This window comes from Xiphias gladius, chromosome 6 (genome assembly GCF_016859285.1).
Source record: "Xiphias gladius isolate SHS-SW01 ecotype Sanya breed wild chromosome 6, ASM1685928v1, whole genome shotgun sequence".
Taxonomy (NCBI): Eukaryota; Metazoa; Chordata; class Actinopteri; order Istiophoriformes; family Xiphiidae; genus Xiphias; species Xiphias gladius.
In genome coordinates, this window is record NC_053405.1 from 22095330 (window position 1) to 22122621 (window position 27292).

At 40.1% G+C, this 27292-nt stretch overlaps 3 protein-coding genes across 6 annotated transcripts; all 3 read left to right on the forward strand.

The window, feature by feature from the left end:
• The first annotated feature begins 333 nt into the window (after positions 1-333).
• On the forward strand, positions 334-8515 carry plpp6 (phospholipid phosphatase 6). Its single transcript, XM_040129447.1, has 2 exons — positions 334-984; positions 5794-8515. The coding sequence occupies exons 1-2, from the start codon at positions 492-494 to the stop codon at positions 6159-6161; spliced, it is 861 nt and encodes a 286-aa protein (XP_039985381.1). The 5' UTR covers positions 334-491; the 3' UTR covers positions 6162-8515.
• A 2661-nt stretch (positions 8516-11176) lies between these two features.
• Positions 11177-16048, forward strand: LOC120790324 (flavin-containing monooxygenase 5-like). Its single transcript, XM_040127718.1, has 11 exons — positions 11177-11192; positions 11974-12112; positions 12265-12453; positions 12567-12732; positions 12957-13099; positions 13201-13400; positions 13624-13759; positions 13858-14077; positions 14181-14253; positions 14790-15042; positions 15173-16048. Exons 2-11 carry the CDS (start codon positions 11981-11983, stop codon positions 15320-15322), a joined length of 1662 nt encoding a protein of 553 aa, XP_039983652.1. The 5' UTR covers positions 11177-11192; positions 11974-11980; the 3' UTR covers positions 15323-16048.
• Positions 16049-19265: 3217 nt separating this feature from the next.
• On the forward strand, positions 19266-26729 carry LOC120791365 (flavin-containing monooxygenase 5-like). Of its 4 annotated transcripts, none has more exons than XM_040129793.1 (12): positions 19266-19351; positions 20563-20703; positions 20899-21087; positions 21200-21365; positions 21498-21640; positions 21826-22025; positions 22574-22807; positions 23174-23295; positions 23384-23456; positions 23585-23654; positions 23786-24172; positions 24667-26729. In XM_040129793.1, exons 2-11 carry the CDS (start codon positions 20572-20574, stop codon positions 24146-24148), a joined length of 1692 nt encoding a protein of 563 aa, XP_039985727.1. In that variant the 5' UTR covers positions 19266-19351; positions 20563-20571; the 3' UTR covers positions 24149-24172; positions 24667-26729. The 4 variants fall into 4 exon arrangements, with proteins under 4 accessions (XP_039985727.1, XP_039985724.1, XP_039985728.1 ...); XM_040129791.1 differs by adding an exon at positions 19858-19913 and having other exon boundaries at positions 19295-19351; positions 23786-26729; XM_040129790.1 differs by having other exon boundaries at positions 23786-26729.
• Positions 26730-27292: the final 563 nt, after the last annotated feature.

The following is a 27292-nucleotide window of genomic DNA, read 5'->3' on the forward strand; positions in this document are numbered from 1 at the left end:
AGAAACAAGTGTTGGTTTTGGTCTTTTCATTGAGTTCAGCTAGAAAAATATCCAAAAACAATAATATTTTCCTTATATGTATCCCTATGTATACACATGTATATACATACATATGCACCCACACACACACACACACACACACACACACACACACACACACACACACATACATATGTGTGCATTGCGGCGACCTATACACACACACACACATATAAAGGTCAGTGCAATGCACTTTCATATACATTTAGACTGAAAGTAAGAAGGAAATGGTCACGTTTACATTTCTAATAAAACACAATTTCCCAGGTTGCTTTGCGATAAGAACAACAAAAATGGCGATTCAGCTCGGCGTTCGTATACGTGATATGAATTGTCAAACATACAACAGATGAGCTAAAGGAGCGACAACCGACACAGCACTGCAGAAACTTGAACACTGCGGTGTAACCACTTCACAGTGAATTATCTACCCCGATAGATTAACAGACGAAATGCCTTCTCCGAAAGCTAAAAACCCCGGTCGCAGCGGAGGAAGCCCGGTGCTCGGCGGCTCTAACGGCCGCTACGAGTTCATGTCTCTGACGAAGCCGCTGAACCGGTCCTCAACGCCGAACCTCCTCCAGCGGCAGGGCTCCGACCCGATCACGGCCCGGCTCCGAGCCTCGGAGAGCCCCACTCGGCGCCGGGGCTCCAGCTCGTCCACGGGCTCCGCGAGCGGCCAGGGGCTGCCAGAGGAGGACGGTATACGGCTCAACCCGTCCCTCATCCGCGTAGCGCTCAGCTCCCTGCTCGCCATCGACCTGTGGCTGTCCAAGCGGCTGGGGGTGTGTGCCTGCGAGGACTCGTCCTGGGGCAGCGTTCGCCCATTGATGAAACTGATCGAGATATCGGGACATGGCATACCCTGGCTGGCTGGTACCGCCTACTGTCTGTACAAGAGTGACAGTGCTGCAGGACAAGAAGTCATGCTCAACCTTTTCATTGGTAAACAACAACTCTGCTAATTGTGTTCCTCCATGTGTCGTCACTCAGTGTCTTCCTCTTACATTGAATTTAAACACACAGTGACAAAAAAGCTTCCCCAGTATCTTTGCAAAGGGGTCTCTTGGTACCTCTGAGCTGGGCTGAGATGCAGTATCTATGTCGCAGCCTCCCTGTTCCTGCCTTGTCCTGATTTGCTGTGCGCAGCTCCTCTGTCAGAGCTCACCTCAGCTGTAGGAGAACTTATCCCCCCTCCCATGACCATCTCCGTTCATTTTCTGACCCATTTTACATTTCCTCCATCAGTGCAAGCTGCCTCTCACCTGTAGATGTCATTTGTTGTCAATTCTGGCCTTGCTCCATCTCTGTTTACAGTTTCCACTCCCCATTTCTAGCTCGAACCTACATGTTTTCTCCAGGTTTTCCATGATATGTCTCTTGCCAGTTGTGTCAGTCAGCTCACATGTCAGCTGTCCAAACAGGTGAATGCTTCTGACTCAGTGAAATGGTGCCTAAATTGTATTGTGTGAAATGTAGAATGCAGTAGCACCTGAGGTCTTGTGTTGCACAACTCTTCTCCAGCACACCCTGCTTCAGTCACCAAACAGTTTCCACTCTGTTGTCTTCCTCAGGATGGCCCCAACCCAAATAAAACATGGTGTGCTAAAGAAGAGTCGTGTGATGGGTTTTCATTTTGCTGGACTTGCATTGAAGCTCACCCAGGTCTTCATTTTTTAATAATCAGATACACAGCAAATGCGTGTCTTTGGTCTGAGGATTGGTTATTGAACAGTAATGCAGCTTTACTTGGATTGTGTCAGTTAAGAGCTGGTAATAAATCTCTGAAGAATTAAAATAAATTCTGCATGTGTATACGCTCCCCTCCGCATTTTACCTTTCTTCATTGAGATTCACAAGCGAAAAGGTCATTAATTCATAGATCTTGTACATCACGATTGGCTTATTTAGAGGAAGAAGATTTGTGTGTCTCCCTCCTCCGTGTGTTGGACATGTTCAATGCCACAGTCTTGGAGAAAGGTTACTTCATGGGCTCATTTATGTTTTCAGAAGGCTGTTTTTTTTTTTTGGTTTTGCTCAGTAATATGAGCCCACAATGCCACTGTTCACTGTGTATACTTCGCAATTGGTTTTGCCCGATTTTCTTTTTTTCCTTTTGGTGTCAGATAGTTGCTGTGACACATACTCAGAAGTGACATGTGAGTATTTATGAGGCAGGTCTGTCTCTATACCGTAGGTGTTTGCTGCTCAGGTTGGAGAAGCTGTGAAGAACACCTCCTGCATCTCTATTGTTTGGTTTGGTATCAGAGAGTTTGTCCGTTGGATTGCGTGGCTGTATTATCTAGTACTGAAACTATTAGTCAAGTAATCAATAAGTCGTTCGACAGAAAATTAATTGGAAACAATTTGGAGAATATATTAATGCGTGAGGTCATTTATTAAACAAAGATGCTGAACAGTCGCTGGTTTCAGCCCTTTTCTCTGTTAGATAATCTTAATCAAATATCTTGTGTTAGACTGTTTTTTGGGCAAAACACTTTGAAGATGCTTCCTTAGGCCCTAGCAAACTGTGAGGAATATTTTTCACTTTTTTGTGACGTTTTATATTTTGCAGTGGCTGTGACGGTGCAAATTTACATATAGTCAGAAATATGAGGGCAGGAACTGCAATACTGACAAAGCAATTTGTTGATTGTGATATCAAGTCTTCATTGTAATGTATGATTAACCTTACTGCCCACCTCAGATACTTTTTTATGACTGCTAATAAGATGCGCTAATAATTGCTCTGCTGTGGTAGGAAGGCTTGCGTCAAGAGTACAGTGAAGGTTAGGGGTCATTTAATACAGCCTCTGGTCCTCTGTATTAATCATTAAGAAAGTCTCAGCTTGGCGTCTGGAAAAAGGAAGTCAGAATAAAAAGACAGTGTATAAATCAAACAGCTGTCTGTAGTTTTTGAGGCAGTTGCTCACTCTTGTTATAAACCACAGCTTCTAACAACGGCAGTTATTTGACCATAGAGTGGTTCTCAGTAATGAACAAAAATGTACTGTTGCATATTAATTTTGCATCCATTTTGCATCCATATTAATTTTGCAGTCCATCATGCCCTATTGAAGGGCAGCGATCACCCTTTTTAAACATGAGCTGCAGATATCATCATATACAGTTAGGTACATAAGAATTTGGACAAGTTACACAATTCGTAATTCTGCCTCTGTACACCACCTCATTAAATTTGAAACGAAGCCATCGGGATGTGATTGAAGTATAGACATTCAGCTTTAATTCTAGGGGTTTAACAGAAATATCGCATTAACTTTAGGAATTACAACCATTTTTATACATAGTCCCTCATTTTCAGAGGGTCAAAAATAATTGGACAAACTGATATAAACATAAAGATTATTTTTAATACTTGGATGGAAATCCTTTGCAGTCAAAGCCTGAAGTCTGGAACCCATAGACATCACCAAATGCTGAGTTTGAGATGCTTTGCTAGGCCTTTACTGCATGCTCAGTTGGGTTGAGGTCAAGTGACTGACTTGGCCATTGAAGAATATTCCATGTCTTTGCCTTGAGAAGGTGTTTTGTTTTGGTTCATTATCCATCTGTACTGTGAGGCACCATCTTATCAGTTTTGCAGCATTTGACTGAATCTGAGCAGATAGTTGAGCCCTATACACCTCAGAATTCATCCTGCTATTTTCATCAGTTGTCACATCATCAATAAACACCAGTGACCCAGTTCCAGTGGCAGCCATACATGCCCATGCTATAAGACTGCGTCCACCGTGTTTGACAGATGAAGTGGTTGCTTTGGATCATGAGCCGTTCCTTTCCTTCTCCAGACTCTTCTCTTCCAAGTTGATCAAGGCTTCATCTGTACAAAGAACCTTGTTTCAGAACTGGGCAGGCTTTTTTAGAGGGTTTCTGACAAAGTCTAATCTGGCCTTTCTGTTCTTGAGTGTTACCAGTGGTTTGCACCTTGTGGTAAACCCTCTGTATTTACATTCATGAAGGCATCTCTTGATTGTAGTCTTTGACAATGATACGCCTGCCTCCTCCAGAGTGTTCTTGACCTGGCCAGATGTTGTGAAGGGGTTTTTCTTCACCAAGGAAAGAATTCTGTGATCATCCACTTTAATTTTCTTCTGTGGTCTTCCAGACCTTTTGGTGTTGCTGACCTTGCCAGTGCATCCCTCTTTTTAAGTATGTACCAAATGGTTGATTTGGCCACTCCTACAGTTTTTGCTATCTGTCTGGTAGGATTGTTTTTTCAGCATTGTGATGTCCTCCTTCACTTGCATTGACAACTCTTTGGATCGCATATTGAGAGTTCCCATGAACAGCTACCAAATGCAAATTCAGCACTTGGAATCAACTCCAGACCTTTTATCTGCTTATTTTGTCATGAAATAACATGTGAACAGGCCACACCTGGCCATAAGACTGATTTTTCTGTCAATTGTCCGACTACTTTTGAGCCTGCATCGTTTCAAAACCTTTGTGGTGGTTTACAGAGGCAAAATTACAAAAATTGTGTTACTGTCCAAATCCTTATGTACCTAACTCTATATGTTTTTCTGTATTTCTCACATTTATCTATTCTAATATCTTGTTCTTTATGAGAAAATGACACAATTTTTGGTCAGTTTTGTCCGCATGCAAGCCTCTACAGTCTTGACTTAATATCTTGAAAGAAAAAAAAAAGTTTTAATTATTGGTTGTTTTGCAGCATTTATAATTCCTTTACTCAGCGTTTTAAGGAGATTTCTTGCAGTTTCATCCTACTGGCTAAAACTTTGTTGCTCCATTGCAGTGTAAACAACAAATACAGTATTTGAAAAAGGCAAATTTGTAATGTTTCACATACATGCATTTTTAAATTGACTAAACTGCAAAAAAAATTGATAACAACCTTCAGTTTACCTATCTTTGAACTCAAAATGTCTGCTGTGAAAAAGCCCTCTACCATCTCCTATGAACTGATGTATCTAAACGGAGTTTAGCCGTTATTGGTGTTATTAATTACACCCGTGTTTGACAGTAGTGTGAAAGTGGTTTCTAAGATGACCAATATAAAATTTTGTGAATCTGGATAACTCAGGACTATAGTGAATTAACTTTGTGAAACTGGCAAATCCTCAAACCTGCTTGCAAAAGACCAATTAACATTTGCCATTGGCAGTACATTAGTAAATACAGGCTCAGCTTTCTGCTACAGTGTCAGCCTCGATACTACCACCACATGGTGCCAAAGAGCTTTAAAATCCCTTACATATACAGCTTTAATCAGATGAGTAAACTGGACGCATTTCATCCAGTTTACTCATCCAGCTAGTCGATTCAGTTTGGAATAATATACTCTGGATTTATAAGCATGCTAATCATGCCTATAATCAGGCTGTGCCGACATTAACAAACCTAAGACAGGCAGCCACATTCATCACTCTCGGGTTGTCAGGTGTCCTTTACCAAAAATTATTTGTATGGGCCTTGTTCTGAATTTATTTCTATATCAACCCAGTGAAAGAAAGTTGCTAGGTAACATTCACTTTACGTTCAAATTCATTTTATGTTTTTATAGTTGTGATGCATATCTGTACCAGGGATACAAAGATAACCACCGTTGCTTACATTATACCACCTCTAATGTCTCTTAATATTTCAGTCATGTGCCTCATATCTGTTCCCCAGTGTCCTTTGGGTTAATGTGATTGCATTGCTGTTTCTTCATACATTTTATACTGTAACACATCTCTCCCCTCATCTCCTCCTCCTTTCTTCCAGGCCTGCTGTTGGACCTGGTCCTGGTAGCCGTTGTTAAGGCAATGGTGCGTCGACGTCGGCCAGCACATAACCGTATGGACATGTTCGCAACCTTCTCTGTGGACCGCTACTCCTTCCCTTCCGGTCATGCCACCCGTGCCGCCATGTGTGGGCGATTCCTGTTGGCTCACCTCGTGCTGGCTGCCCCACTGAGGGTCCTTGTCCTGCTGTGGGCCGGCCTGGTGGGGCTGAGTCGAGTGCTGTTGGGGAGGCACAATGTGACTGATGTGATGTTTGGGTTCTGGATGGGCTATTGGCAGTACAACCTGGTGGAGATGCTGTGGCTCTCACCTCAAACCCTGCAAGGTCTTCTGGGACAGTTAGCTTAATATTAAGAACTGAAGAAGGAGGAAGTATGGCGGTTTGAATCTTGACTGTAAGGGGACCTGCACACCTTTTGTCCTAGAGATGGTTGATGGTTGTTTAGCTAGACAAGAGAGCTCTATCACACAGAATTTCTTTTTCTGTTATCTGACAATTAAGTCGAGCTTCCAGCCCTCATTCTATGGCAGCAAATTGACTGTCTTTAATAAATAGCACAGGATTTTAATCAGAACAGACCAAAGGGGAACAGTTTTGATCAGCTTACCTCCTGATAACAGGTCATTTGCACCCTCACTGACCCAATTCATGGACAACATGAAGTCAGCTCCTTCTGATGTATTGCAGTTGTTTAGAGCCCTGGATATTAGTTTAAATCCAAGTATACTTTTTCTGCCGAAGGGATATTACTTTCTGAGTCTATGATTTTGCACCTTGTGAATCTGAGTAGATATCTCCTGCAATTTTAAATCACTGAGAAGAGGTCAAATAATTCATATTAATTAATTTGAATTCTTTACTTTGAAAAAGTTATGCTAATTAGCTTTTTACACTTTAAATACAGAGTATATACTTTATTAAATTAAAGAAAAAGCAAAGAAGTAAAAGGATTAGATACAGCAATATAAAATTAAATGACACATCACAGTAACTGAATCCTAAGCTATTCTACTTACAAACCCTGATTAAACTCCTTGTTCAGTGTCACAGTTTCCAGTAGCAACTGCAAATGACTAACTGGCCACAATATATGGGATTTATACACCCTGTTGGTCCACAGGTATATCACAGACTGTATGGATACCATTGTTATGCCCTTCCTATTATTGCTATTGCTTTTGCTATTGTTATCGCTACTTTTAAGTTGAGGTCAGTTTCCTGTACTGAACAGGTGGGCAACCTGTCTTAACCTGTCCTCTTTCGTAAGGGTGATTTCTCAGAACTGATTTTGATATTAGCCATATGATTTTCCTCACTTTGCAGTGCATGCTCCTGTTCACCTCCAGCTCTCAAAATTCTCTCTTCTGTCACAAAGCGAACAGAATTAATGGCTACATCTGAGTAAGCACACCCAAACCCTCATAAACATTAGTTTCATCAGTTTATATCACTGTTATTCTTATTTCTTTTACATTTTCACTGTTACATTAAAGGTACAATATGTAACATTCAGAAAACCCTTGCTATTAATGACACTAGTGGCTGTTAAGAGAACTGCAGTCAGCATCGTGTTGCTCACGCATGCTCGCACTCCGTAGGTGGGTGCAAGCAAGCATCTTGGGCATCGGCCAAAACAGTGACATGACATACACAAGACTGAACGTGATTGACCGGCATCGTGTTCATAGATGAGGTAACTAAAGTTACGCTGTTTTTATAGTTTGAGTATAAACTATATTTGAGACAATAGATTGTGATTGACTGTAAAACAAAGTGTGGAAATAGGTCTGGCTATGTGACACTATAGTTTGACTAATGTTATGTTTTTTTTAAAATAGGATTTATAAAGTGTAATATCACTGTCAGCTTGCTAGCTAGCACAATATAGGCTAGTGATGTAGAACTAATTCATTCTCGTTGCATGATGCATTGACTGCATTTATACGATACGTCAGCTTTAATTAGCTAGCCAGCTTTTTCAATCGCTGCTTGTCTAGCTTTCACTGAGAGGATCAGCAATGCCATCATACCTAAATTTGCTGGATGACGTGACGTGATAGTTTCCATCACTACTCTCATTTCGCTAAATTGATGCACTAATGTTTTAGCATAATAAAATAGACCTTTTATATTGTCAAGTAACATTACTGTACTGAATGTGTCTAGCAGTTTGTTGATACAAAAATAATCCCAAACTAAGTATCAGTTATAAACAGATGATAGGAGTGGGATGAGTGACATTAGCCTCGAGATAATGTCACAAGTCACTGAAGAAAAATAACCACGGTTTGGCTCGGTAGATGGTAAAGGAGTCACAGATGTGGTATTTTACTGAGAGAAAATGATGGAAGATGTACATTTATCATACATGGATTTTCAGTCACTTTCAGTTGCTGTTAGAAGTTTAAAGAACTTTATTTGAAGGGCAAAAAAGTGGAGTGTGAGCCAGGAAAAAAGCTTTTTCTGATGAAACTTTTTTTGTTTACAGAACATAATGAGTTAAAGGATATGCTGTGGTTTTATTAAAAGGATAGTGGCAACAAGATTACATCTCTGACTATTATGAGTTCATTAGATTATGACTGATTCACCTCATTGTCATAGAATTGTTCTCTTTCTCAGGACAAAACTAAGCCCATCACTGCTTTACACATGAAAATTTCTGATTTCATGAAACTCACACAAACCCAAATTTGGATATGATTTTATAGCTCAGAGCAGGGAAGCATATCCTCAGTAAATACCTTAAATGTATTCAATTACACCACAAGTTCATACTTGATGACCTGCTCTGGCTGAGGATAACATTAGTTAGAGTCATGACCTCGCTTTCAGTCTAGGAAGATGTTAAATAATGTCTTACGGTTCTGTTTCTTCTATATCTTTACATTGAAGAAATTGTTTTATGATATCTGATTAACAATTATGACTTGTCAGTGGTAATGCTCACAGAATGTATCTGATTTAAAAACTTGTTTCTTTTTATTTGGTCTTTACAATCAGAAGAGACAGTAATTAAAAACATTTGTTAGAGGGCTTAAGTGGCACTTTTAAAGTAATCCACTATGGACCCACTTATGTGATGTTTTCTATCACCTCAAAATTTGTTCATAAAATGACTGTGCTAAGTGATCTGCACTGTGATACCATTACTAATGATACTGACATTGTATATTTTTTCCCCTTTTGTTGCTCTGTTTGCAAGCATTGCAATAATTCTACTCCCACAGACTAGGATGCACTACTTTTATTCATTGGTGGACATTTTGAAAAAGTGTATGGGAATGTGTAACCACGCACGTCATTTCCAATCACTGACATGATAGTTCTATACTGGCATCCAGTTTGGGTGAGTGAAGATGTCTCAACTGTTTATTTTATTATGTAATGACCTGGCACACTGCCAGGGTTCATGGATTAGGAATCAAACTCTGAGGATAGTGAAAAGTTTTGTGACCTACTAAATGACAAGAATAGCTACAGATAAAACTGCGCCAAAAAATTCAGACCCCCCTATTTATCCTGTATTTTCAATCTGAATTCTATGCCACATTCTCACATCCGTTTTGTGGAAATAATTTCTCATCTACTAACTCTAACTAATATGATATCACATGGCACTGCCTCTGTCATGTGTTTCAATAATGTTCTCATTTAATTGCTAATTCTCAGTTGAAGTTTCACAAAGCCAATGATCTGTTAAGGGATTACCTTTACCTGTTAACAGGTGTTGAGCTGTTGCAAATCTTCCCTCAGTTAATATTTGACAATGAAGTAATACTTTGACCCACTGAACGGGTCTTGAATCTTAGTGTTTGGACAGTTACGTCAATCTGAGGGTTAGCATCTACTGCACCTTGTATATTTTGGGTGTACATACTGTACAGTATGTATGACGGGAGGGATCCTTCCCAGCATCAACGTAATTTTGTCTGTTAATGAGGGTGTGTTGCGGTGCACATAGTACTACATAGAATCAGCATATTTGATTATATAATCGTATCTGTGCAATGACCCACTTACAGCGGGCTGAATGCCAGGCTGAGATCTGACATTAACATTAAAACTTGACCAGTGACGGCAGTGGTCAAGATGTTGCGTAACAGCTTACACACACGCACACGCACACATGCACGCACGCACGCACACACACACACACACACACACACACACACACACACACACACACACACACACACCTTAGTACTGCCAGAAACCAGAATTTGTTAATCTGCAGGTGCTTCCTAATTTTCATGTGTGCTGTTTTTTTGTTTAATTTGTCTGTTAGTGAGGATTTTGATCAGACATGTGAATACTTGGATTCTGTGGAAAAAAAGCTATTTACAATTTCTTTGACAGAAAGAATGTTTAACTTTTGTGTGTGTGTAGTTTTTACAAACATTGTACTTTACTTGCTGAAAGATTTTTGACTGTGACCCACTTCTTGATACTTTTGCCAGTTGGTCCAAACCAGACCCAGATATCTAATATGAGCCAGCGCAATATAAAAGACTGTTCCCTGATACACTGATGCCCCATCCCAGACTGTTTCATTGACCCCTTACATCCTGTGCTCTTTCTGCAATAATTGACCAATGATCTTCCCAGTGTGAGCGATAAGATAACCAGCGAGTGACGTGGCACCTTCCAGCCTTTTTTTATTTCATTACACTTCTGTGGCAAATCTAAATATGCTGGATAGTGAACATTGTGACCAAATGATTTGTATGATTGATTTTTGTTTTTTTTTTTTTTTTTGTTTTACATGTTGATATCGAGAAGAATCCTGAACATACGAGAAAAATGTTTATCACAATGTTTACAGACTCAATATACTGTATTTCTGTGTTGAGAATAAATTTTGCACATTCCACCTGTCACCTGTTAACACCACAATTAACAATCATTTAAATATAATTCACTGCACTCAGTTTTGCCTGCTATATAATATAAAATGTCAATGTATGTACATATGCCTGTATGGACGTGTGATACACTGTGTTCGGGTCAATGGATTTTAATGTGCTGTTCAATATTGATTTGATTGCAGTTATGTTTTTAAATGAAATGGGGAACAAATCTGAACCAGTCTCATGTCTTGTATAGTAGACAGATACAGTTACTCATCATCATAAGTACTCTCAAATTCCACCCACCTGATTTAACTCAGAAGACACAGGTCAAACGCACACAAAGTCAAACCCATTGGATTTGCGTAAATGCAGCCTAACTTGGTACTTACCTTTTTTGGGCAGGGGTTGGGAAAAAAATAAAAAAAATAAAGCGTGTCCTCGGTCAACATTTCAGTATAAAAGGCTGTGATCTGTTGATGCGTGTCCCACTTGACAGGCACACCAAACTAACAGACAAAGATTAAGGTAAGATGGAAAATTAGTTGTAGTTTTGGGTTAAGTAACTTCAGCGGGCTCATATGTTTAGTGTTCTTGCCTTGTTAATCTGCAGCTCTTTGATTAGATGTGGCCTGCATGCACACTATTAAACTGCTACATGACTGTGAATGAAAGGAAGGAAGATGAAATTCAAATGTGGTTATCAAAAATGTGCAAAATAGTTTGTGAATAGTTAATTGTAGATAGACTGAATTAGGCAGAGAGAATGATTTTCCACATTTTGCACTGACATAATCACAGCACACTAATGGTAATAATAGTTTGTTTTCAGCAGAGTCTGGAAAAATGCAAAACTTTGGAGAAAATTTCATCCAGTAGGTCATTCCAAAGTTTCAGTGCTCTCAAAGAAAGTCTTTCTACTTTGAAGAATTGAAAACTTTTTATGAAAGAAAATTAGATTAAGGGTCGATAAATCGGGAAAATGAACAAGGACTAAACCATTAATTGCTTTAAACTGTCTGCAATCAGAAAAGTCTTCAAAGCAAATCTCTACCTACCTTCATTGTTCTAGTTTAAAGTCTCACTGGGGCATTTTGAATGAGCTGAAAACGAGACAGACCTTTACCACTTAAGCATGATCAGAGTGTTTTTTACTGTTTTTAATTTTTGGCACAAGATTTAAATATAGTGCAAGTTGCAGCACACATTAAGATGCCTTTAGGTACAGCAAGACAATATGTGCACTCATCTGGAACTATGCACTCAAGTCTGATTATTCAAATTCAATTTTTCCTTTCTCCTGTTGCAGCTCCATCATGGTGCAGAGAGTAGCAGTGATTGGGGCCGGCCCCTGTGGTCTGACCAGCATAAAGGCTTGTCTGGATGAGGGCATGGTGCCAACCTGCTTCGAAAGCAGCGATGACATGGGTGGACTGTGGAAGTTTAAGGCAAGTCCCCAATTTGAAAATGCTGATAACCATTTCTTGTTTATTCTCCAGTCATTACATGTGTAACTGGATGACAATGATTAAGCCGCTGTCATTCTTAACACCATTATTCTTTTTCCATGTTTTTTTATCCATTTCTATTCACTCTGCAGGAAGTGTCAGAGCCAGACAGAGCCAGTATCTACCGTTCCCTCACAATCAACATTTCCAAAGAGATGATGTGCTACAGTGACTTCCCCATCCCTGCTGATTACCCCAACTACATGCACCACTCTAAAATCCTGACATACTTCAGGATGTACGCAGAACACTTTAAACTGCTGCAACACATTCACTTCCAGGTAACAAAATTCACAAGAGCAGAGAGAAGTATGTGGTTTTTCAGATAGTCTTGCCGCTGTTTAAAAGATATCTTCAAACTGATCTACTTTACGTATATTATTCAACATTTTAGACCTCAGTGAAGTACGTCAGACAGAGACCGGACTTTTCTCGTACTGGTCAGTGGGAAGTGGTGACTGAGAACTCAGCTGGACAGGAGGAGCAACATGTCTTTGATGCAGTTATCTGCTGCACCGGTCACTACACCTATCCTAACCTACCACTCAAAGACTTCCCAGGTAAGGACATGTTTGGCAAAAGGCTTCCCCAGGCTTGCAATAAAATGAGGCTGTGTTTTTTTCTTTTCTTTTTTTTTTACATTTTCCACTGGTACAGTAATGGCATTGTAGGATCATGTTGTGTTTCACTTCTTGATCTTGGCACAAGATTCCAACATCTGTTCCGACACATATCAAGGTAACAGCAGATAGAGTAACACAAACATCTATCTGTCATGTTGCAGGAATTGAGACTTTTGAAGGAAAATACTTCCACAGCTGGGACTACAAGGGGCCTGAAGACATGTATGGAAAGAGAGTGGTGGTCATAGGCATCGGCAACTCCGGAGGCGACATCGCTGTGGAGAGCAGCAGAGTGGGAGAGCAGGTGAGGAAGTCATTCTGATGCTCTTGTCTTCTTTCAATACAACACGTTGATTCATGATTATTCTTGCAAGTTCTGTTCTGTATTTTCTTGTCATTTCGCAGGTGTATCTGAGTACTCGTCGTGGTGCCTGGGTCATCCGTCAGGTTTCTGACAACGGCCTGCCAGTGGACATGAAGTACAACACACGTTTTGTCCACATCTTGTTCCAGCTGCTGCCGATCAACTTCTTCAACTGGTTTGGCGAGAAGAAAATCAATGCCATGTATGACCACACCATGTATGCCCTCAAACCCACACACAGGTAGGTGCTGTCAGGACAGGTTCTTGCTTTGCATAAAATTACACTTTTTCACATTGTTGCTGATGTGTGCAGGTAATAAATTCATCTACATTAAGCATTACTCCTTGTATATTGAAGAAAAGTGTGTAGTAGTGTGTTGGAGTATTGGTTACTCCACCTATCAGTGCCAATCAAAATATCTCTCCCTTGTTCTCTGTTCTGCCCTCTTCTGCTGCCTCATCAGGCTCTTCAGTCAGATCCCAGTGATCAACGACGACCTGCCTTTAAAGATTCTGTCTGGGGCGGTTATTGTCAAACCAAATGTGAAAGAGATCCGTGGCTCCACTGTTGTGTTTGATGACGGCAGTTTTGTAGAAAAGGTCAGAGAATAGTGTCTTCTAGGATGCCCCCATGAATCTTTGTTCACTTCAAGCACAATTTAAGCTTATCACTAACTTTTTCTTCTTCCTTGTTACAGGTGGATACAATTGTGTTCGCCACAGGATACAACTATGATTTTCCCTACTTGCCGAACAATGCTATTTACAAGTCTGGGCACCGTGTGGGTCTGTACAAGCATGTTTTTCCCCCCAACATGGAGCATCCAACTCTGGCTGTTGTGGGCTTCATCCATGCCCTTGGAGCCATCATGCCTCAAGCTGAAATGCAGGCCCGCTGGGTCACACGTGTCTTCAAAGGTGAGGCTACATGTCCAGTTTATCAACTGCCATTAGTCTAGATACTTGCCAAGCAAGTGTCAAGCTATTTACCTCTGTCTGTCTTGTGTCTTTTGCTCCTCAGGACATAAAAAGCTTCCCTCAAACCAGGCCATGATCAAGGCTGTTGAGAAGGACACCAGTGACATCACAAAAAAGTAAAACTCCCAATATTCATTTGCCTCATTAATGTTGGAACCAATATTGTGCCTTTTTCTCACCTATAACTGCGGAACAATTGGATCATCATAATTGCATTTAAAGCTGCATTAATAGATTATTTAAATTGTTTTTTGGCCACTTGGGGGCAGCAGAACAAGCTGTAACCACAATGACACCCTGACATATTGTCACCATATAAAAGTGTTAAGATTAATGTGTTGGAAACAGCTGCCGATTGCACGTCCAGCAGATAGGGCACAACATTAGCATTTATTTGGAGTTGTGTTTGCAACCAACCCCTGAGGGAAATATCTGTCTCTTTAGTTGCTAAAGGCTGCAGTATGTTCCCCAGTTATTATCTAACTTTGTATATCTGCCGTTAGATGCTAAGTGAGTAGAATATGGTATTTTATTCATGGATAGCAAACAAATCTGTCTGAGTACAGACAAAGAATGCTATAAGAATGCTTTTATATTTGTACTGAACTTATACTACATTGAGTCATTTATATCAGGTTTATCTTCTCCACAGCTACATCGTGTCAAAGTTGACACCCCTGCAGGTGGACTTTGTTTCCTACATGGACAACATAGCTGGAGAGATTGGAGTGCGACCAAGTCTCCTCTGGCTCTTATTCACAGACTACCCACTGTTTAAGAGGGTTTTGTGGGGACCTGTCACGGCCTACCAGTACCGCTTGATGGGACCAGGGAAATGGGAGGGAGCCCGTAGAGCAATCTTCACCCAGTTTGACCGCATGTTCCAGCCCCTAAAAACCAGACAGGTCTGAAATGAATGTTGTTTCTTCTACGTTCTTTAAGTCTTGTGTGTAATGCTAGGTATATGTACATCCCACATGATTTTAACGTGAAGTATGATATGCAAATGCTAACACCTCATTCCATCTCTTCCAGCTTGTGGACCAAGAGCCCTCCACTGCTGGCCGCCTGATTAAGCTGAGCCTGACACTCATGGCCGGAGGTGCTGCTGCCTACTATGTCCATGTGCGCAACCCGACTGTCGCCCCAATCCTGCTGTCCAAGCTCCACCTCCGAATGGCCTGAACATGCTGCATGTTAAAAAAAAGACAAACAAAAATACCCTGAAACACAAAAAACAAATACCATATCTCCAGTTTCTAGTATTCTATAATATTCTGGTTCAGAATATTACTGTTTGGGTTGTGATTATGGGAGTGATTATAGGGGCTTATTACTGTATCTTTGTATTTAGTTTATTTAAATGCTTAAAACAGTTTCTTATAAAAACAATGTTCTTATTCAGCTGCTCTCATCTGCAATATATGTTTTAGAGGAAACATAACAAATCCTGTTTTTCATTTTATATCAACAAGACAAACTGTTGAAATATGTTCAGTATTAATGGTTACCGGCAACATTTTCCTTTTTAATCCCAAAATTATCCATTAATTGCAGTATCTCAGTCATAGCTAGAAAAAAATCAACACTGACTTGATGTATGAGAGAAAAAAGCAAACCAGGGTTTCCAATGTCACAGTCGTACACTGCGTAAACCCATAAGTCTTCCCGACCTCCACATTTTTAGAGTACTTTCCCCTGCACTACATGAAAGTAACACTACTTCGTACATTCGAGCTTAAAGCTGGCTGTGGATGTACATGGCTACTGCAAATTAGATGCATATAAACGCCGGTTTAACTTTTAGTCACCATGAATGTGAAATATTTTTCCAATGTGAATAAACCATTATCTCACCTGGCTGTGTTCTCTTTTCTGTCCTTTATGCTGACCCCTCTGATTTACTCTACTCTTTCGACATCTGTGCTAATAAACGTAGCTCAAACAAATCATCATCAACTGAAACCTTATTCTCGCAACAGTGTACACTGTACAAGTGCTCTGCACCCTCTGCGTGCTGACCCATAATTGAGGGACAGGTTGACAAGTTGAGACCGCTGCCAGACGCTCAGAGTAGAACTGCCGCACCTTTGCACTGAAAGGAGCCAGTGGAGTTGGTTTGGGCTCGAAGCCTCCCTGTGGAGGTACTTCAGGCATAGGGTAGACCAAGAACATGCAAGTAGGAATAACGTATCCCATCTAGCCTGGGAACACCAAGCAATATCCCATGAGGAGCTGGAGGAAATAACTAGGAGGGTGTCTGAGTTACTTAGCTCAGCCTGCTTCCTTCCTAATATAAAATGGATGGATGGAGCTCGTGGAGGTAGTGCCATTCTCACTAATCACCTGGAGAGAAATGGAAGCCTACATGGACATTACTCGTAGTCTTGGATTAAAATATACTATAAATGCAATGTTCACTTTATAAAAAGTCCTTTAAAGTCCTATAAAAAGTTTTGAACACAATGATTTTTTCGTAATGTGTACATCCTGAAGGAATGATGGAGGCATGGGCTTCTTAGGAGAGTCACGAACTGGAGTAGAGTATGGATTTCAAAACATTTAATACAATTTTGGGGAAAATAACAAAGAAAGCTCAACAAGCATTTTAAGAGATGATGTTCTTCAGATTTAATCAGCTTGATGATGGAGCGTGGAACTGTGGGATTACCAAATAGCAGAAACAGATATAAGGAAAGAAACAGATATAAGTCTGAAACTCTTACGAAGTCTGCATTTTTTAGACCACCTGCAATGTATGCCCAAAAACAAATGGACACACCGCCAGGGAGGCAGCGCACTGTCAATCATTTATCCAGGATTATCCATCTGACACACTGAAGCCACAAAACCGTGACTTTGTTGATACTCTTTTTCAATAGCTGCCATATTAGCTACGGTTTTGAAAAGTAAATCTAAACACTTTAGTAGTTACTAAATAATTAGCATTAGTAACCAAGGCGATTAAAGAAATGTCTCTGATGGCAGAGGGGTGGGAGAGGTCATAGGCTGCCAAGCACAAACAGCAGGTGATAACTGCACTTTTTTCCAGGCATCAGAGCAAACACCACGACCACATACAGTATATACATGCAGTATTATTAATATAGTTTGCAAAAATGTTATTCAGTCTATTAACACGTGTTCAATGCTGGAATTTTTTTCCAACTGGTTGGCCATGGAGAACAAGTTTGATCCTCTCATCCCTTTATTGAGAAAAACAGAAAGTCACTATCTCAGTATAAAAGTCAGCGCTCTGATGATATCCCCAATTTTTTCCTGGTATATTTTACTGCAGATAACTACTATACATGTTCATAATTAATGAGATGTGTTGTGTGTAGATTTGCATTTGACTAACCTGTAATATGACTGTAACCTAACAAACGATATTTTAAATTTATATACATTTAGCAGAAATGTGCAGATAAGGAATGAATGGTTAATGTGTGATTTAAAGATTGATTTTGAATTTGTCAGCTCTGCATTTTCCAAGTAAGACTGATTTCCACACGTGCACTTTGAATTACAGAGTCATTCAAGAGAGACGAATGCGAGAGAAGAATGTATGACTGTACTGCACGCACCTGTATGAATCACTTTGCATTGCACAGGACAGATGGGGGAGACTGGGGACTTGGTGGGTTTCCACAAGCTCCAGAAGGACTCACAAGCACACTCTCTGATCATTCTTTTCTCATTACAACCAACCTGTCTGTCTGGACTTTGCAATTTCTCCTTCTGTTTCTGCAAGGATTTTCTCTGGGTGGTCAGATTTCCTCACACGGTCCAAAGACATGCAGGTTAGGTAAATTTGAGACTAGAAATTGGCTATATAGGTGTTAATTGTTGTCTGACTACATGTCTCAGCACTGAAATAAACTGTAACCTGTCTTGTGCTGACCAATGTGTGTGGGCATTATCTCTAGCTCTCCTTGACCCTGCTCCCTGGATAAGTGGGTCATGAAAAAGGATGGACGATTTCAAGATAAAAATCATCTTGTAGTAGAAAATATAATATAATATAATGATTATAATATAATGCATTCAAAGAGATGTGTCATGATATGAGCCAACATCTGTTCCTCAGAATAGTAGAACTAAGTTATCAAGGTCTAAACATGGAAGAGAGCCCTCACAAAGCCTGGAATTAAAGCATTGTTTTTATCTGTAATTTTGAAATTTGACTTTATTAGCACAGCAAACTGTTACTGTTGTCTGAAAGGGTAGTTTGACAGACTATTTTTTGTATCTAAACACTATATCAGAACCCTCAACCCCTCAGAACGGTGAACATGGTTAAGTCCACTCCTGCACTCAGGTAACTGAACTGATCTTGATGATGAGGACTTCAGGTGAACTTTGAAGTGATCATGTCGTTAAAAAGAATTATGAGTTACTATTTAACATGACTATTCGTATTGAGATCAGTCAGTCAGTTTGAGAGTGATAGCTGGGTTCAGCTTTGATACTATTTATGGATTGTCTAAATGTTTCTAAAGTTTTATAATGCTACTTCTATGTCGCAACAGCCTGGGCTAGCACTAACTGGAAACTAAGTTACCTTGATTCTGCAAATCAAAGAAGATTCCAGTGAGATTTTATTTGATTTTCTTTATTATTATTATGAAATACAGTAAGAGAAAGAGGATCTTCCACCTTTGTCTACTGATAAGGGTATAATGAGGACTGTGTAATATTCCCAAACCTTACAGTGAAAGCTTCACACAGTGATTACAGTATGCCTAGAAATAAGGCTGAAATATGCTGAGGTTTTTTGATTGTACAGACTTTCTTAAATTTATTTAAAACACCTTATTACTTATTGCACATAAACAGGTAGGGGGGGCGCACACTGAGACTGTCTATGTCCGGGCTCCAGATTTTTGTCTGATCTACTTCAGTTTAGTTTAGATTTTATGCAAATATGATAGGTTTCAAGGGAAGACTTAATGCTTATCACTGTATGCCTGCCCAAAATATGACTGATTTTCCTCTTTCTTGTTCACTTCCCTTCAGTGTCACATGTTCTGCACAATAGAGCATTCAGAAAATTGGATGACATTTCCACACCACCAATCAGGGTTAAAGTCCCTCCCCACAGTACTGTTGAACTGTGGAGATGATAAGCAACAGCTCCGTTCATGCGAGGTTACAGACTGTCCAACATCTGATCGCGGCTGCACAGGACTTGCAGTCAGCTTGCTGGAGAAGGTGAGAGCAGCTAACATGTCCTTCAGACTTCAACATTAAGAGTATTGTTATTCAAAAATGAAGAGACTTATTTTTGTGCCAGCGGTATCCTGCCAAAACTGGCTCCCTTGACAAGACACGCCAATTCTCTGCCTGTCAGCTTCCTCAAAATTCTAGCAATATTCCTATGAGTTTTAAAAATAGTTAATGGTATGAGATACTTGACACTGCTTAAGAAGTTACAAATGTTTAAAACTTGGCTCTGCTGAAAATTGTTCTAGTTTACTCGGTGCTCTGTAGCAGTGACGAGACATTCACACATTTCATGTGTCTCGCCCTACTTTTAAGTGTTCTACCACTTAAATACTGCTGCATGTATTATTCTGAACATCAATCCGTGTTACAACGCTCTTAACAAGAGGCTGTTTTGTGAAGAGTAGTGGATCATAAACAGAAAGTACAATTCCACTCTTGTGTAGCTCACTTGTAAAGAAGGAGTCGCTGACTTGCAGAGTTTTATTTTGCAGGTCTACAAATTTAAAGTCATGCAGCATAGAGGCACGAACTGAAAGGATTGTCATAGGTAAATAATGTTTATAATGCATATGTGTAGAATAATGTACAATATTCTCACAGCTTGTAAGAATACCAGCTTTTGCATGTTTAATGTCAAGACTATCTACTATGGTGGTGATCCAGCCTTATCTTAATGGAAAAAATGCTGGTTTCAGGACAAGACCAAGACAAAATAATACTTAAAGTACCAAACTCATATCTGTGTCATGTCTGGTGCAGTAGTTCTTTTATTAGCATGCTAGCAACATGGCTCTATGGATGGCCATGTCGGTCGATTGGACACTGGTCCAGATTTAAATACATGCAAAACTATTGGATGGGTTGGCACAATATTTTAAACAGACATCCAGGGTTCCCAGTTGATGTTTTCCACTGACTTTGGTGATTCCCTGACTTTACGTCTAGCAATACCTTGAGGTCAACATTTTTGGTTGTGAGTGAAATACCTTAACAACTACTGGATGGACTGCAGTGGAATTTACTTCAGATATTCAAGTTTCCTAGAGGATAAATTCTAATATTCATAGTTGTTGTTAATGTCAGCATGCTGATGTTAGCATTTAGCTCAAAGCAATGCTGTGTCTAAGTACAGCCTCACAGAGCCATTAACATGGCTGTAGACTTGTTCTGATACATTATGTTCTTCCCTACACAAGTGTTCAGCAATGGTCCGCCGTGTGGCAGTGGTTGGAGCAGGCAGTTCAGGTCTGGCCTGTATCAAGATCTGTGTGGATGAGGGCCTGGAACCTGTCTGCTTTGAAAGCAGTGATGACATTGGCGGTCTGTGGAGATTTAAGGTGAGTGGGGGCACAGCTTTTAGAACATCCCACATAGTCATCTTGTTGTTAAGTCTTGCATCCAGGATGTATGAACAGAGATTGTGTGGCTTGTGCACAACAACGGAGACCATCACTCCGGATAAAGCAGCAAAATGTCCCTTTCACAGTGATGTTTTCATCAGCACTATGTCTTGTTTTTCTTTGTGTCCACAGGCGTCACCTGAGCCAGAGCGATCCAGCATCTATCGCTCCTTGGTGGTCAACACCTCAAAAGAGATGATGTGTTTCAGTGACTTTCCTATGCCGGCTGACTATCCAAACTACATGCACAACTCTCAGCTCCTGCAGTACTTCAGGCTCTATGCTGAGCACTTTCACTTGCTCAGATACATTAACTTTCAGGTTATTCCTATTTTACCATGCCAAGGGTGCCACTATCTTATCACGTTTCTACATGATACTATGTAAAGTCAAAAAACCTAATGTGTTCGAATGTGCACACCGCATGATTCAGACCACAGTGAGGAGTGTTACACAAAGACCGGACTTCTCTCTGTCCGGTCAGTGGGATGTAGTGACCATAAACAGGGATGGAGCAGAAGAGAGGCACGTCTTTGATGCAGTTCTGGTGTGTTCAGGTCACTACACCCATCCAGCCTTACCCCTGTCAGACTTTCCAGGTCAGTAAACAAAGAGATACCACTTTTAAAACAAGCATACTTGCTTACCGTCATTCAAGTGTCCCAGGATTTGATGCAGGATTAAAGTGGGTTGATTTACTTCGCATCAGCACATTTTCTGTGTCCCTCCAGGATATGAGACGTTTTCTGGCAGGTGTTTTCACAGCTGGGAATATAAAGATGCAGATGCCTGCAGAGGACAGAGGGTGGTGGTGGTTGGCATTGGCAATTCTGGAGGAGATATTGCTGTGGAGATTAGCAGATCTGCAGAGAAGGTAAGACAGAAAAAGAGTTGAAAAAGTCTTCTTGACAGTAACCAGTGGACTTGAGACAGATGATATATGTGCTTTGAACTAATAAAGTAATTAGTGTAATGAGTTTTATCCTTATGTTTATTCTTTCTTATATGGTGAACTTTTTATTTTACTGCTATTACATTGCATGTTAAAATCTCTGACAGACATTTCTCAGCACACGACATGGGGCCTGGGTAATTGGCAGAATGTCTGCCAATGGTCTTCCTCTGGACATGACAGCTATCACCAGGTTCAACAACATCCTCATGCTGCTTCTCCCCAAGACTCTGGTCAACTGGGCAGCAGAGAGAGCACTGAACCACAAATATGACCACAGACTGTACAGCCTGAAGCCCATACACAGGTGACACATTCTCACCTGGATGATATCGGTTCCTCTCGACCTCATGATCCCAGATTTCCTGTCACACACCTTTGAACATCGTGTTATCTCAGAGTTTGTTTCACTTTTTCTACAATATGATTTGTTTTTAAAGCCCCAATTCATATTTGTACCATAAAAATTACAGTTGTGGCATAGTCATGTGTTGAATCCTGCTGATGGGGCTGCCCCTTTAGTTTAGAGTTAATAGATTGTACCTTTACTGCCAACACAAACGCACACATAAATACATTGGAAAAAAGCAAAAGTAAGTCACAATAAAAATGTTAGACTCAGTTGTGTAATACAGAAGAAAAAAGACAACATTTCAACAGTATATCCTCATGTTGGTAAGAGCCACAGATTCTGAGTCTCTGTGTAGTTTTACTCCGTGACTTCTGTCAGTTCCAGCATGGCATCATCGGTGCGAATGCAATTAGCTAATACAAAAGAGAAATTTTCAATGTGACATAATGTATGAAACAAAATAAGTTTGATTCACTAAACTTATTATTTAATCGCTTTCCCAGACTTTTGGACCGAAGGCCTTTGATCAATGATGATCTTCCTGGCCGAATCCTTCAGGGGGCGCTAGTCATGAGGCCCAACCTAAAAGGGTTTATGGATTCAGGAGTTGTATTTGAAGACGGCACAGTGGAGGAGAACATTGATGCTGTGGTCTTCTGTACAGGTTACATCGGAAACTTCCCATTCCTGCCTCCAGCTCTGTCTGAGGGGCCTCACGGAGAGTTGACATTGTACAAGTAAGTACTCTGTGGATAGAGTGTTGTATAGATAAAACTTTTATTATTTACTTTGTATTTACTTTTATTATGTTTTCTTATGCTTTACCTTATACAACTTGTATACAAAATGTAATTATTAGCAGTTTTATTTAAATGCCTTCTGAAAAATATCTTGATGAATAAATGTATAAATTCTATGATTTATCCAAGTTATTTAGTAAAAACAAACGACTATTTTTTTAATGATACGTCTGACATGTTAGATTGTAAACTGGTTTTCTTTTTGTTTCATTCACTCATGAATTGTGTTAGGACTATCACTAATTATTGTAATATAATATTAAGATTTTAAAGGATCACTCTACAAATTTGTTTTAATTTCAGGAGATTGTTTCCTCCATCTCTACAATGCCCCACACTGGCCATCATGGGACTTTTCCAAACAAAAGGACCAATCATGCCCATAGTAGAAATGCAGGCACGATGGGCTGTTAGGGTCTTTTCGGGTAAACACCTTACGCTTTAAACACTCAAACACACGCACACACAGGATTAGTGAGTAAGATGAGTCAGTCTGTGCTGTTTACCTTCAAGGTTTGAGCCATCTTCCATCTAAGGAGAAAATGCTGCAACTCATTGAGTCTGAGAGAAAGAGAAACATGAAAAGGTAAACGTCAACTTCACACTGAATGACAGATCATTCATGTCCTTTCTGTGGAAAGCCAACGTAGAACTCAAATTGCATATTGTTAATAATGACATGAGCGAATCCTCTCCTTTCCTTTGTTTTCTCAGCTATCCCTGCTCACAACAGGCTGCTCTCCAGGTGGATTACATCCCATACCTGGATTTCATGGCTGAGGAGGTAAGTTCAGTTCAGCGTCATATAAAACTGTTTTATCATATATTACATGTATTTACTTTTTATTTTTCTATTTTTTTTATAACAAATGATAATAGAAAAAAGACACAATCACGTTAGATTTCCAATTACAGGTGGGAGTTCGACCAAGCTTCTTGATGCTACTTCTGAGAGATCCCGTGCTCTGGGTGAAGGTCTTCTTTGGTCCCTGCACTCCATATCAGTATCGTCTCACTGGACCTGGACAATGGGCCGGAGCCCGACACGCTATCCTTACTCAGTGGAAGCGGGTTGCTCAGCCTTTCAGAACCAGAGCGATACCAGAACCAGAGCCCAGGCCATCTGTCCTTTTTTCCTTCTGGCTACTCACATTTGGAGGAAGCGTGGTGATGGCTTTGCTTCTGTCTAAAAATAAGTTAATTCCGGCGCTGCAGGGTGCTACTCAGATTCTGGACAGGAGCAGGATTTTTCTGAGGGACAGCTGGTTTACTGGTTAACCACAAGAACATGATGTCAAATTTGTGAGTAGACACTTCTTATAGATCCACTGTGATAAATAAATAAATATGCAAAATTATCTGAAATACAATAAAACAGAGATAGTACACAGGTCTGGGAACTGTACAGTCATTTACAGTCATTGGTGCTTTCTTTTTGGGTTGGCGTACTGAGAGAAAGACAGCCTCTGACTTTTGATGTGGTATACAAATGCCATATATGTAATAATGTGGTGTTGTAAAATTGTAAAATTATTTTACGCTCTTCTGACAAATGTGTCACTCAGACTTAGCAACCACCAGAAACAAACCTTTGACCTCTACGAAAGACTTGTGCCAGTTCAGGACAGGGGAGTAAATCAGGTCGAATCCCACACATTTTGTAACTGTATGGGATGATCTTGTATCATATTGTTATCTTCAGAGAGTGGTTAAGCCCGTCCCAGGGTGGTGTTACTTTTCCTTCCGCCCTACTCTCCATTTCTCACCCAAGCAGAGGAATTCTTTCCCCCCTGTAGGTTGAAAGTTCGCGATCAGATGTCCCTCTTGGACACAATGAATGCTGGATGTCCGGACATATCTGCAGAGGATCGCCACGGATGGATCAGGCATGCAAAAAGGTTCATTTCCAAGGTGTACTGCATGAGAGGAAATAAAGTGATGTGGATGAGAACTTGTGGCCAAATGAAAAAGACAGGGTTGCCTAGTGCTGTAGTATTTCTATATTTGGAGCTATTTTCTACAAGTATACATACAGGGAATTGGGTATTTATAGTTTTGTATTGCATTATTGGAATTCCTTTGGTTGCATTTTCTGCACTTGGGATTATTCCATGCAATAATGGCAACAAAAAAAAACATTGAATGAAGCATATCGCAGCAAGTCCGATTCATCTCTTTGAAATTTACAGTAAGGTAGCAAGGTCCTTGCTATAAGGTAATGCCCTTCTTTTTTTTCTAATGGAATCTTGCTTCATACTAAATGAATAAAACACACCTCAGAGACAATAATGACTGCAATGCTGCTGCCTGCTGTTAGAATTTGGAATGACAAGGTTTTCTTGTGGCCAGACAAATATTATCAGTGTACCTTTACAAGAGTCGAACCTGAAATGTGTATGAAGTGTTTGGTTGCGTTGTGAGATTAACCAGTGTCCGGAGCTGCATGTCGGTGAAGACAACTGTGGGAACAGTTTTGAAAAAGTGAACTCAGAATAGAAAAAAATGTGTGTTACAAGCAGCAACTGATCTGACAAGTCAGCGGTTGTAAGTGAAACTATGCCCATTAGTTCATGTGACTTATGTTTCAGTGCTCTCGTTGCATTTGTAATAAAAAGATGCGTTGAACCTCAAATGGGCAAGATGTGGGAAGAGATGATCCGAGCTTGCAGGTCATCATTCACCTTAAAAATCCTATAAACAGAACAGTAGATAGCTGTGTATGAAAATCATGGGTATAAGTAGTGCCTCAGTAACACTTACTTATGTAGCCCAACCACTCATTTCGGATTGAGGGTTTATTGAGTGAGGGTATACTAAAGTAACTAACAAACCTGGCCATAACATAGAGGACTAGTTAGCTTATTGCATTAGCTATACTGTTATTGTGAGCTTAAAACTCCCATGTATCATACACCCTTATTTTTACCACATTAATCACATTACAATCAAACATGAATAAATATCAAACCACAAGCATTGGATGCAATAACAGAAAAAATATTTAGTAAAAAACCAAGGTAGTTCACACCTTTAAAATGCCCTGATGACCTCAAAGAAATCATTATTACAGCAGTTCTCAGTACTCATCTTCGAACTCGACTTTGTGTGTGTGTGTCATCATGGCAAATTGTGTTCCTGGAGACACCTACTGTAGCGGGAAGTACCAAGAAGGTGTTTTTGGGTACTTTGGCACATGTTTATATGTCTTTCTGTCTGTCTGTGTGGGTAGTGTAATTAAGATCAAAATGAAGGCCGAGTTTAAAGGTGGGTGGGGTCCGAGCTAGGGTACCGGAAGTAGTGGGGTTGGAAGCAGGGAAGGGGCCATTGGCCCCCCACTTTACGCCCCTGGCCAGTTCTTTTTAATTCGCAGATCACTGTATCCCGGTTTCAATCATTCCTGTCCCCTCCAAGACATCAGGTAAAACCACAGACCATCTTGCGATGGACTCACACCAGCTGCGACGCCTGTCCGTAATGTAGCAATGACTACTGGGTGCTCATGGGCGGGAATGTCGACATGTTGACGTGTGTCATGGTGTGATAACATCAAAAGATGGTCTCCAGTTGGTTATTGATTTTGTTATTGTGTCATGCACAAACAATATGGCTGGCCCAAACTGGCTTACAAGATGCCATTATTTAGAAAAAGACCCCAGATCCAGAGCAGCAAAAAAAATTACAGATAATACTAAACAAATAAACCCTCCTGATGTTTTCTGCAAGTCTTAGAGACAAATGTAGCCATGTAATTAAGCATTTAAACTAAACAACCATTTCTTTCTGTCACGGTCAGTGCATCGAAACTTTTCAATTCTAAACAGTCATTTCACTAAGTATAGATATTCTTAACTCATCATAATAATTCTCATCATCGGCTAATTTTTTTTTTACTTTTTAACCATTTTTCTTCAAATCTAGCAAGTAACATTCTTCTGTGTTAATGCTACATGATGAATTACTATATATATATATATATATATATATACATATATATATATATATGTATAGTAATATATATAATTAGTTTCCTAAAAAATAGCATGAAGCTCTATAGCCCATGGAGAATTGTGTGATTTACTCCATAACATATTGAGCAAACAATCCCAGAGTCTAATTTCACTTTTTTACATTATTGATCCAGGAATGCAAGTCATATCATTCTGAAGAGCCAAAAGAGGAGGAAACTTGAAAGGTTAAAAAAACATAAAAAATAGTTTTGTAACTGGCCACATGGTGATGCTATTAGACACATTTTTGACTATGTGAAGCATTTCACAGTGGGCCAGTACTAAGCTAAGACATTTCCCTTCCGTAACCTTTTCAGATATCTGTAGTGAGACGTGGAGTGAGAAAACGCAGTGAGAAATGCAGAGTCTGATGTGATGGCCCAGTGTGTAGAGGTGACTCGAAATTTGTGTCAGT